The sequence below is a fragment of the Hyla sarda genome, chromosome 2, assembly GCF_029499605.1.
Source record: "Hyla sarda isolate aHylSar1 chromosome 2, aHylSar1.hap1, whole genome shotgun sequence".
In the NCBI taxonomy this organism is placed as follows: Eukaryota; Metazoa; Chordata; class Amphibia; order Anura; family Hylidae; genus Hyla; species Hyla sarda.
In genome coordinates this window covers 32,899,634-32,913,110 of record NC_079190.1, presented here as the reverse complement: position 1 = coordinate 32,913,110, position 13,477 = coordinate 32,899,634, and the positions used below count along the sequence as shown (strand labels likewise).

At 47.1% G+C, this 13,477-nt stretch overlaps 1 protein-coding gene across 4 annotated transcripts in view; it reads right to left on the bottom strand.

Moving 5' to 3' along the window:
• Window positions 1-13,477, bottom strand: part of AMOTL1 (angiomotin like 1) — a 164,162-nt gene that overhangs the window by 40,505 nt on the left and 110,180 nt on the right. For all 4 annotated transcript variants that reach the window (XR_008889487.1, XM_056561506.1, XM_056561505.1 and 1 more), the window contains one exon: window positions 10,103-10,391. Coding sequence is in view for 3 of the 4 variants with exons in the window: in XM_056561506.1 (XP_056417481.1) it covers window positions 10,103-10,391 (289 nt within the window). In the remaining variant the exon portion in view is untranslated. The remainder of the gene's footprint in view (window positions 1-10,102; window positions 10,392-13,477) is intronic.

Here is a 13,477-nt window from a genome sequence, read left to right as displayed (position 1 = left end):
CGCTTTATGGCTGTATATTTAACTATTTGCACTTGCACTTTCTACCTATAGAGATTGCTCTTTGCAACAGTGTGCTACGTACACATACACCCCCTAAACTTTTGGGCTCTCTGGCTATTGCGCAATAGGTTGTACAAATATTCACCATATACGTGACAGATATCCGAGGAATGCACTTGGATTTCTGCTGCATCTTTTATTCTTTATTCTGTTGTTTTGGACACGTGTTATCTCCATTCATTAGGGCTCATTCACCACCATGTCACTTATACGCACATATTGCAGTGCGTATGCAGTGTAAACATTGTGCACCATAGTTCAGTGCATATTCACATTAAAAACAATAGGATGCACATCACACATGGGGGAAAAACACGCAACATACTCCTTAATGGGGTCATCCTGGCTTCTTGGGGGGTGGGGGGGGGATATCAGGGGCTGTTCATAAGGGAATTTATGGGTTTATTTGGTGGTATTTAAAAGGATACTCTTGTGAGAACTGCTTATGGGAACCTCATGATGCTGTTTTGGGGGACCCTGTTTGTAGTGGGGGTGTGATGTGGGTAGATGGAATTACCCTAGGGGAAGATGGTTTATCCTCTACACCACCCAAAGGTATACAGCTGGATCCTGGGCTGCCACATAAGTGCAGGGGGGGCCCAGGGGTCAATGTATGGAGTCTGCCGGACAGTGTAGCTAGGGTACAGGGGTGCAACTCCTGTACTGGGCCACCACATGTTCATTACATAAATACATTTGAAAGTATCCCTGAAAACTGTTCCACAAAGAGTGCATCTATAAGTGTCATGTGCCCTTGGACACTGACGGAGGCAGCAGAGGTCACAAGGACAAATTTCTAGAGAGACAAATGTTCACAGATTGCTCCGAAAATCTCTGTACCCATTAGCTACAGCAGGTGGCCGGCAGATGGATGGAGCTCTGGGTTCTGCTACCAAATGTCTGTAACTTTAATGCAGTGTTTCCTAACCAGGGTGCAAAATCACAACTCCCATCATGTTGTCCAAAGGCTGTCCGGGCATGTTGGAAGTTGTAGTTTTGCAACAGCTGGAGGCACCCTAGTTGGGATACACTAGATCTGAATAATTTGGTCCAATACAGTGGTATTCAAATGTGACGGAGACCGACTTTAAAGGATTCTCCATTTTAGGATATAACATTGCTGTCAGTACATGGAAACATTCATAGTTTGGGCAGGTGACAGGATATGAGGACGGGATATGAGGACGGGATATGAGGAAGGGATCTGAGAATTGGATATGAGGATGAGATATGAGGTTTGGATTGAGGATGGGATATGAGGTCGGGATATGAGGTCGGGATATGAGGACGGGATATGAGGACAGGATATGAGGACGGGATATGAGGTCGGTATATAAGGACGAGATAGGAGGTCGGGACATGAGGACGGGATATGAGGTCGGGATATGAGGATGGGATATGAGGACGGGATATGAGGTCGGGATATGAGGATGGGATATGAGGACGGGATATGAGGTCGGGATATGAGGCTAGGATCTGAGAACTGGATATGAGGATGGGATATGAGGTTTGGATTGAGGATGGGATACAAGGACGGGATACGAGGACAGGATATGAGGTCAGGATGTGAGGAATGATTATGAAAACGGGATACGAGGTTGGAATATGAGGAATGGAAATGAGGATAGATACGACGATGGGATATAAGGAAGGGATACGAGGTTTGGATATCAGAATGGGATATGAGGTTTAGTTATGAAGTTGGGATACAAGGACGGGATAATAAGGTTGGGATTTGAGGATGGGATACGAGGACGGGATATGAGGACAGGATACAAGGAAGGGATAATGACGTCGGGATATGGGGACAGGATATGAGGTTGGGATATGAGAATAGGATACGAGGTTTGGATATAAGGATGGGATACAAGGACGGGATTCAAGGAAGGGATAATGAGGTTGGGATATGGGGACGGGATATTAAGACGGGATACAAGGTTGGGATATGGGGATGGTATACGAGGTTGGGATACGAGAATAGGATACGAGGTTTGGGATACGAGGATGGGATACAAGGACAGGATAATGAGGTTGAGGGATATGATATGAGGAGGGGATATGAGTACGAGAGCGCCATTGTTGCTTTTTCTTTCTCACAAGGTTTAGAAAGGAAGACCGGGCAATTCCAGGACTCAGCTAGTACAAAATACATGCATGATCACCAGCTTAGTAGATATTAGAACAGTATAGCAAGTAAGGGGTATATATCTATGCAAAATGTAAACTGTATAGTATCTATACTGATAAAGATTTAAGGTGCCACAGGTTCAGAGTAACAAAGAAACATGCAAAACTGAGCTATAAAGTAAACATACCACACACAGTGTAAGAGTAACCGGTAATAGACCTGGGATGATACCACTCCAACTTGGGTTTCGGCATGCACCCCTTCACCTGGGAGTTTGTTTATTTTTAAAATGATGGATGTCATGTTGTATCTATAATGTATATGAGATGTAGATGGGACAGCTTGGTGGCTAAGGAATGGCAATGTTGCCAGTACCCATGGGTGCACTCAATGATGGCAATGTTGCCAAGCTCAATGGGGCTACGAGGCAGTACTTCTTTAAGTGATCCACAAGAGTAACGGGCATAAATGCTGCAAGGGCAGGAAATTGTTTTGAAGCGCCTTGTGTCTTGGCATTAAATCAACCATTAAGTGTGGCTGGAAATCTACAGAACTGTGGTATATGTAAAAATAACCAGTATTTTACTTGCAGAAAAAATTGGTTACCGGTAAGTAAAATAAAAACATAAAAAATTTTGACTTTTCGATTTTTGTAAATCTTAGAGATTTATGGAACCCCAAGGGAACCGTACTCCAGCAGTGGAACTGTTAACTTGCAGTAACCATGGTAGCGGATATAATAAGATTGGCTTTTGTAGAATTCCTGTGGTTTCCTCAATCCTGCAAAAGGTAAATACAGCGGCCCCCATAATATAACCCTGATCCAGCACAGAGCCAGCCTTTCATGTCTGGGTTATAAACAGCCTGGCACGTGAGCGCATCCAGAATATCTCTGAGTGCGGCTTTTGTCTGCAGCGGCATGTGAGGGGAGGTCGGACACGGCAAGAACATGTTCATGTTTCTCTGAAGCTCGGCAATTTCCTTTTAAACTCCCTCTGTTCATTGATGGATCCTGGGGCCAACCCTCCACCACCGCCCACACTGTAAACCGGGCCAACGTGATCATTAACCACACGGAGGAAAGTCAGCCAGCGGGCACAAGAAGGTGCTCCCCGTAACACTGTGCACTGCAATTACCATGCCCCATACTACTATACAAATCTAGTCATACAGGGAGGTTACCATGAGGTGCACCCAGGTTCTCCTTTGCCAAACCGATATTATAAATGGCACATGGTAGGTGGGGGCCATTTTACAGATTTAGCATTGGGGCACATGACCTTCAAAATCAACTACTCTAAGAGGGGCATATATTGTAGAAAATGGATGGAAACGCACTCACCTAGAGCTTCTGTGGAACATTTCAAGCTTTATTCGGCATATAGAGAATCCAAAAACACAGGTACCCAGGGAGCTGGTGCTGGAACAGGTGAGGCTGGGGGCGTTCACAGGGGCGGCAACATGTTTCACGCACTACGGAGCTTCGTCTGGCCAGACAAAGCGCTGAAGTGCGTGAAACATGTTGCCGCCCCGTGAACGCCCCCAGTCTGACCTGTTCCAGCACCAGCTCCCTGTGTACTTCGTATGGGCCAGATGAAGCGCCGAAGTGCGTGAAACATGTTGCCGCCCCTGTGAACGCCCCCAACCTCACCTGTTCCCTCACCAGCTCCCTGTGTAGTTCGTACGGGCCAGAGGAAGCGCCGAAGTGCGTGAACATGTTGCCGCCCCTGTGAACGCCCCCAACCTCACCTGTTCCCTCACCAGTTCAATGTGTACTTTGTATGGGCCAGACAAAGCGCCAAAAGTGAGTGAAACATGTTGCAACCCTTGTGATCGCCCCCAGCCTCACCTTTTCCAGCACCAGCTCGCTGTATACTTCGTATGGGCCAGATGAAGCGCCGAAGTGCGTGAAACATGTTGCCGCCCTTGTGAACACCCCCAGCCTCACCTGTTCCAGCACCAGCTCCCTGTGTACCTCGTATGGGCCAGATGAAGCGCCGAAGTGCGTGAAACATGTTGCCGCCCCTGTGAACGCCCCCAACTTCACCTGTTCCCTCACCAGCTCCCTGTGTACTTCGCACGGGCCAGACGAAGGGGATAGGGGATAAAATATTTTTGCCCGGAATACCCCTTTAAGCAGAACAATTGGGCACACCACCACATCCATACCTTAGCACTACTGTTTCATACTATTTATTTCATTTACAAATCTGTTTAACATTCTGGCACACGTTGATAAAAAAAAATAGTTTTTCACCTGAGTACCCCTTTAAGTTACAAGGAGAACTGATGTGCTGGAGGCCTGGGCTTCGGGGTGTTCTAGGGATTCCTGACGAGGACAGGGCACCATGTAAGATACACTCCCCCGTGCTCTGGCTCTGCCCTGCCTGGTGTCTGACTGCCTGCCCTTCTGCCTGCAGTGCAGTCTTATAACATGTCAACAGGAGGAGTGTCTCCTCGAGCGTATGCTCATGCGTCTCTAGCGTATGCTCACAGGCCGGGTATGATATATATATATATATATATATATATATATATATATATATTTTTTTTTTTTTTTTATGTTAAAGGGGTACTCCCATGGAAAACTTTTTTTTTTTAAATCAACTGGTGCCAGAAAGTTAAACAGATTTGTAAATTACTTCTATTAAAAAAAATCTTAATCCTTCCAGTACTTTTTAGGGGCTGTACACTACAAAGGAAATGCTTTTCTTTTTGGATTTCTCTTCTGTCACGACCACAGTGCTCTCTGCTGACCTTGGCTGTCCATTTTAGGAACTGTCCAGAGCAGGAGAAAATCCCCATAGCAAACATATGCTGCTCTGGACAGTTCCTAAAATGGACAGCAGAGGTCAGCAGAGAGCACTGTGGTCGTGACAGAAGAGAAATCCAAAAAGAAAAGCATTTCCTCTGTAGCATATAGCCCCTAAAAAGTACTGGAAGGATTAAGATTTTTTTTAATAGAAGTAATTTACAAATCTGTTTAACTTCCTGGCACCAGTTGATTTAAAAAAAAAAAATTCTACGGGAGTACCCCTTTAAGGGGGACTAGATATGTGGCAATTTCACAGGAATCCAGTGTTTAGCACAGCATGTAAAATCTTCAAAAACTGATAAGAACCATAACAAAGGCAGCGGGCAGATCATCATTATTGAAACTCTGCCTGAAACGCGTTTACCACACCTGCCTGTTGTCTTTGTTACAGGTCTTAATGATTGAAATGAAGTTTTGGACGGTGCCTACAGGATGTACCGCAATGATTACAGAGAGTCACGCTCCCGAAATACAATTAAGGGCTGGCGGCGATTCAAGCAGCGCAGCGCGCCTCTCACTATCGGAAAATAAACTTAGTTTGGAAGCCTTCTTCAAGCAGTAAACAGCAAGCAGGGATTTCAACACTTCTGTAAGCTTCTGCCTATAAACTATACTGACTGCAGCCAAGAGACAGGATCTGGTCGATGTAAGTCAGTGTTTCTCAACCAGGGTGCCTCCCGCTGTTGCAAAACTACAACTCCCAGCATGCCCGGACAGCCAACGGCTGTCCGGGCATGCTGGGAGTTGTAGTTTTGCAACAGCAGGAGGCACCTTGGTTGGGAAACACTGGGGGGAGATTTAGCTAAATCTGTCCGGAGGAAAAGTAGCTGAGTTGCCCATAGCAACCAATCAGATCGCTTCTTTCATTTTTCAGAGGCCTTTTCAAAAATGAAAGCAGCCATCTGATTGGTTGCTATGGGCAACTCAGCAACTTTTACTCTGGACAGGTTTTGATAAATCTCCCCCACTGATCTAAATAAATGTAGGCAGATTTACCCTTCAGGAATCTGGGACAGCTGGGTTCCAATCCCTGCGGGCGCTGCAGTGTGTTCACGCAGGTTCAAAAATACACTTGTTCTACAACAAAATGGGGAAGATTTATCAAAACCAGTGCAAAGGAAAAGTTGCCCAGTTGCCCATAGCAACCAATCAGATTGCTTCTTTCATTTTGTAGAGGCCTTGTTAAAAAGGAAAGAAGCAATCTGATTGGTTGCTATGGGCAACTGGGCAACTTTTCCTCTGCACAGGTTTTGATAAATCTCCCCCTATGAGCATTGAATTTTCAAATTTTTTTTTTTTTTTGCTTTTTGGGGTGTTTTTATGCAGGTTTTTGTTTTTTTTTACGGAGAAATTTAATGAGAAATTTTCTTTCAGGAGCATTTGAAGCACTTCATGCAAATTAGGTATTTTATTGTGTTTGGCTGGGTTCACATGTAATAGTTTGGTCTGTATTTTAATTAATTTTTTTTACCCAAAATCAGTAGTGGATCTAACATAGAGATAAACTATAAGAGCTCGTCCCCACTGCCGCCCAAATTTACGCCTGAATATGTCTGCCGCGTATTTCCGCATGCAGCAGAGTCCCGTTGTTTTCAATGGGATCCTTCAGCACCGTTCACACGGTGCAATTTCTGCGGCGGAGAAAGAATGAACATGTTCACTGTTTAGGTGGAATTCCGCCCGGACTGCATTGCCGTCAATGGTGATGGTGCATGCCCGTGCGGATAATGCGGGGCCGGGGCCGTGGCGGATAATGGTGGTGCCCACTGTAGACAGAATCAAACGGACGGGCCCTAATAGAAAGATTTGCATGTTTTTCTCTGTTTTAGGGTGTGTTCCCATCTGGCGTATACGCAGCGTATCTCACGCAGCGCAAAATTTGCGGCAGCAGCGGGAAATACGCTGTGTATTCCTCGCTCACTATACACACATGGGCTTTGCGTCAGCAGCCCTATGAGTGTAGTGAGTTTTGGAGGCGGAGCCGCATCACAATCAGGCACAAGGCCCCGCCTCTAAAACTCACTACACGCATAGGGCCGCCGCCGCAAAGCCCTGTGTGTATAGTGAGCGAGGAATACGCAGCGTATTTCCCGCTGCTGCCGCAAATTTTACGCTGTGTGAAATACGCTGCGTATACGCCAGGTGGGAACGCACCCTTAGACCCACTCCTGGTAGTGGTTAAAAATACTGACCAAATTACTATGTGTAAACCTGGGCCAAAAAATGCACGAAAAAGTTACAACCATAAAATGAAATATATGTGAACTGTCAGGTGTTTTTCCCAATCAAATTCAATGCAATTCATGAGAAAAAAATATGAACCCCATTGATCTGCTGCTCAGCGTACATCCTTGCTTTATTTTGTCATCGGATCCGCATTGTCTGGAACAGAGTTTCATATATTTTGGAATTTGTCGTGGAAATAAATCCCTGCCATTCAGAGTCCCATTGACAATGGGCTTTTCTGGGCACAATTGGTTCATTCTTTCAGTAAAATCCTGATGGGAGATGTAGTTTTGCAACAGCTGGAGGCACCCTGGTTGGGAAATACTGCTCTAGCTGGTGGTGTAACATACCTGTTTTGTCTGGAGTGTTCCTTAAAGGGAATCTGTCATGAGTTTTATGCTGCCCAAACCGCGGGCAGCATAAAACTGGTGCTGGAAGTGCAATGAATTATGCGGTTTGGGTAGCATAAAACTGATGACAGGTTTCCTTTAAAGGGAAGGACCCGCCCCAAAGACTACCTACCTGGGTCCCGGACACAACAGATACAATATGTTACACCTAATGCAGGGCTTGAGGAGGGCAGAGCAGGCTTAAGTAAATTAGGGAGTTCGGGGCACTGACTGTGACTTTACCCCTAGGTGCACCAATCTGGTCACCCATAGCTGTGCCTCCTCATGAATATTCATCCGGCCCTATGCAGTGAAGAGTGGATTTAAAGGGGTACTCTGGCCCTAGACATCTTATCCCCTATCTAAAGCATAGGGGATAAGATGTCTGATCTTGGGGGTCCCGACGCTGGGGACCTCCGTGATCTCTGTGGCACCCGGTGCTGGATGACTGGCTATTCAGGGGTCGGAGGCTCGTGATGTCATGACCATGCCCCTTGTGACATCACAGCCACGCCCCCTCAATGCAAGTCTATGGGAGGGGCGTGACACCCCTCCCATAGACTTGCATTGAGGGGGCGTGACGTCACGATGGGCGAGGCAGTGACGTCACAAGCCTCCGGCCCTGCACCCAATGCTCTTAACGAACGCCAGGTGCAGCAGGGAGACCGCTTGGGTCCCCAGAAGCAGGACCCCCCATGATCAGACATCTTATCCCCTAACCTTTGGACAGGAGATAAGATGTCTAGGGGCAGAGTACCCCTTTAAGTTCAGTTCAGATGAATATCCATGAGGAGGTGCTGTTACAGCAGCGGGCGGGCAAATCAGTGCACCTAGAGGTAATGTAACACCCCCAGTTGTTACACGAAAACGGCGCAACAGAGAGAGATAATAAAGGTGCGTTGTTAATCAGTGTCCCTGCCCTATAAGTCCACATCAGCAGGAAACATTCCCTTTATAATACATTCATTTTAAATGATTTATGCTCTTTATCTAAAGCCAATCTGTCCCCAGAATGGGCCCCTATACAAGCAATGTATCTAAGCAGCCCCTCTCCGCTATTAGGGCAAATGGAGAAATGTTTTATTTCCATCTCTGCAATGACGGTCTCATAATACAGGAGCAGCTCAAGGTCCTGAATGTAAAAAAACAAACCCGGATAAGAGCAGCCTTAAAGGGGGGGGAAAAACTCCAGGAAAAAACTTTTTATTTATTTATCAACTGGCTCCAGAAAGTTAAACAGATTTGTAAATTACTTCTATTAAAAAAAAATCTTAATCCTTTCAGTACTTATGAGCTTCTGAAGTTAAGGTTGTTCTTTTCTGTCTAAATGCTCTCTGATGACACCTGTCTCGGGAACCGCCCAGTTTAGAAGCAAATCCCCATAGCAAACCTCTTCTAAACTGGGCGGTTCCCGAGACACGTGTCATCAGAGAGCACTTAGACAGAAAAGAACAACTTTAACTTCAGAAGCTCATAAGTACTGAAAGGATTAAGATTTTTTAATAGAAGTAATTAACAAATCTGTTTAACTTTCTGGAGCCAGTTCATATATATATATAAAAAAAGTTTTTTCCTGAATAACCCCTTTAAAGGGATTATGACTGGAAGACATAAAAATGTACGTGAAACATGATCTGGACATGGTCCCCCATTCATGACACAACATACAATGGTGTCAATGTAATCTCAAAGAAAGCAGCAACCAAAGCCAGCACCGCCGTTACTACTGGAAACCAGCATAAGGAAAGACCCAGTATCCAGGTCCATGAAGCATACTGAGACAGGTATAGGTGTTCCCACAGCGCTACATGCTAGAAACAGCAGAGTCCAATGCACATTCACATAAAAGAAAATTAGCGGAGCACTCACCGTGTAGATGTAGGCACTTCAACCGAACCTGTGCAACCACATACTCCGATCAATCCTGGTAGGGAGGCGGCAGATAGATACGGGGCCCCTTGGAGTCTGTGGTTCCACACGTCCGGTTGAAGTGCTTACATCTACACGGTGAACGCTCCGCTAAATTTCTTTTATGTCACTGTACAATGGTGTCACATTAGTGAGTCTACGACACAACGAAGAATCTGTGTATTTTATGTTATAAATTGTGATGTTCAGAATGGCATCCCGTACCGAAGAGGACGCCAAGACAGCGTGTCCCTAGCCCTAAGTCAGAGTTAGGGGTAGCAGGGTTAGAGTATCATTATGTGTGACCTTGCCCTAAGGGTACTTTTACACTACGGCATTTCCAAGCATAGAAAAGGGATCCCGCTGCACCATGTGTACTGCTCAATTTCTGCGGCGGAAAATTCTCCCATGGAAACTCTAATTCCGGATAATTTGCAAATTACGTAGTGTGAATTCACACTTAGGGCACCGCTAGTCCTGACCCGGAAGGTCAGAATTTTTTGTTACATCTGGATACATCACTGAGAATGGTACAAGCATAGTCAGATCTCACCGTACAGCCGATACAGAACATACCTTATGGAGCTTGTCCGCTTTGTCATAGCAGCTTTCAAGGTGCTGCTTCAAGTTGCTGTTCTCCTTGGTTAACATCTCCACCATCTGGTGAGCCCGTTCCACAATGGCGAAGGCTTCGGGGGGAAGTTGTTGGCCCGGGGAAGGAGATGGGGACGGGGTGGGGTGGGAAGCCATAGACATTGGAAACATTGGGAGGGAGGCAGAGTGCAAGGAGCTGCTGACTGAGGACACTTGAGAGGACATAGGACTGTGAGGGTGCAATGGGAACGGGACCGGAGGCTGCTGCCGGCTGCAAACAAAAGCAAACGTAAAAGGTTAGTATGCCCTAAGTTCTGCGAGTGACAAAATATAGATATAGACAAGTGAACAGGTTTTAGATGAGCGCAGAGCAGTTTTAATTGGTCACGTGATGCAGGGATGCGGAGCGCCAATCTGTCCCAGCAATTAACTCTCTGCTTCACTTCTGTGCACCACAGATAAGGCTGCGTTCACACTTGCTGGCACACATGATGCAGTTTCCCATGTACAATCATTCATTTCAGCACATTAAACTATGGAATGGAAGGCACCATGTAAAAATAGTAACCGTATAGGATCATGGCATACGGGCAGATTTTAAGTAAAGGGCCACACCACTACTGAACCCAGGGGCCACACCACTACTGAACCCAGGGGCCACACCACTACTGAACCCAGGGGCCACACCACTACTGAACCCAGGGGCCACACCACTATTGAACCCAGGGGCCACACCACTATTGAACCCAGGGGCCACACCACTATTGAACCCAGGGGCCACACCACTACTGAACCCAGGGGCCACACCACTACTGAACCCAGGGGCCACACCACTACTGAACCCAGGGGCCACACCACTACTGAACCCAGGGGCCACACCACTATTGAACCCAGGGGCCACACCACTATTGAACCCAGGGGCCACACCACTATTGAACCCAGGGGCCACACCACTACTGAACCCAGGGGCCACACCACTACTGAACCCAGGGGCCACACCACTACTGAGACGAGGGGTCACACCACTACTGAACCCAGGGGCCACACCACTACTGAACCCAGGGGACACACCACTATTATACCCAGGGGCCACACCACTACTGAACCCAGGGGCCACACCACTATTGAACCCAGGGGCCACACCACTACTGAACCCAGGGGCCACACCACTACTGAACCCAGGGGCCACACCACTACTGAGACCAGGGGCCACACCACTACTGAACCCAGGGGCCACACCACTACTGAACCCAGGGGCCACACCACTATTGAACCCAGGGGCCACACCACTATTGAACCCAGGGCCCACACCACTATTGAACCCAGGGGCCACACCACTACTGAGACCAGGGGTCACACCACTACTGAACCCAGGGGCCACACCACTACTGAACCCAGGGGCCACACCACTACTGAACCCAGGGGCCACACTACTACTGAACCCAGGGGCCACACTACTACTGAACCCAGGGGCCACACCACTACTGAACCCAGGGGACACACCACTACTGAACCCAGGGACCACACCACTACTGAACCCAGGGGACACACCACTACTGATCCCAGGGGCCACACCACTACTGAACCCAGGGACCACACCACTACTGATCCCATGGGCCACACCACTACTGATCCCAGGGGCCACACCACTACTGATCCCATGGGCCACACCACTACTGATCCCATGGGCCACACCACTACTGATCCCAGGGGCCACACCACTACTGATCCCATGGGCCACACCACTACTGATCCCAGGGGCCACACCACTACTGAACTAGGTCTATAGGCCCCGATGATCTTCTGACATCTTATACTGCATGCAGAGGTCCCCACCAAGTCCATGAGGCCCACCAACAGTCCTGGATTTTATTTTTTCCCTGTTCTATTCCAATAGAGTTACTGAAAAATTCTGGAATTTTTGTGGGCCTTGAGGACTGGGTTGGGGACCACTGATCTATAGTTTCAATAGCACGTCAGTGTACATACTAGACTGCCGCTCCATTCAAACAGGGGAACACGTGACCTCCATTCTCAACAGCTGGACCCCCACAGATCATACACTTATCACCTATTCTGTGGATAGGCAAAAAGTTACCCTTATGGCAACATCGCTTTAAAGGGAAAGACTTTGCCATGACAACTTTTCCACCAGGCATCCTCTTTCCATGGCAGTGTTTCCCAACCTGGGTGCCTGCAGCTGTTGCAAAACTACAACTTCCAGCAAAAATGCTACATGACCACACCAGGTAAACCCTGCATCAGGATTGGGTTTAAAAAACGGGATTTAAAAACTTGAAGGTGGTCACAAAACATACAGCAGGTCCCACAAAATCCTGGTAAGTCCCACAAACCTCTGACATGCCACAGGGGGTAATGAAATGGCACAAGGGGGAAATTAAATGGCACAAGGGGGTAATGAAATGGCACATGGGGGTAATGAAATGGCACAAGATGGTGATGAAATGCCACAGGGGGTAATGAAATGGCACAAGGGGGTGATGAAATGGCACAAAAAGGGTGATGAAATGGCACAAGGGGGTGATGAAATTGCACAAGGGGGTGATGAAATGGCATAAAAAGGGTAATGAAATGGCACAATGGGTAATGAAATGGCACAAGGTGGTGATGAAATGCCACAGGAGGTAATGAAATGGCACATGGGGGTAATGAAATGGCACAATGGGTAATGAAATGGCACAAGGTGGTGATGAAATGCCACAGGAGGTAATGAAATGGCACATGGGGGTAATGAAATGGCACAAGGGGGTGATGAAATGGCACAAAAAGGGTGATGAAATACCACAGGGGGTAATGAAATGGCACAAGGGGGTAATGAAATGGCACAAAAAGGGTGATGAAATGGCACAAGGGGGTGATGAAATGGCACAAGGGGCTGATGAAATGGCCCAAGAGGGTGCTATCTCTAAAAGCTGAGACAAAATGTTTGCAGGAGCGGGTTGGATTGGACGCAGAAGTGGGCATGAGTGGAACACACACGTTGCGGGAGCGGGCGGTCAGAAATCCAGAGGGAGCGGGCAGGGACGGGATTAGGAAAACAGTCCCGTGCAGGGCTCTAACACAAGGTTCCTTCTTCAGGAGGCACCAAGCAAGTTGATATATAGTTAAGCGAAAAAAATATTTAGTATAAATTGTATTCTATGAATAAATATTTTGTCTCATTCATGAGTCCAATGGGTGGTCCTAAACAGTGACTGACAAAGTAGGACCTCCCACAGGACTCCTACACGCATGAGCAGGGATTTACATGGATAAATAACTAGTTCTGAATCTTTTCCCATAAAACTATATATCAATCTGCTCAGCTCCTCCTGCTCTGAAGCATCTACATGAAGA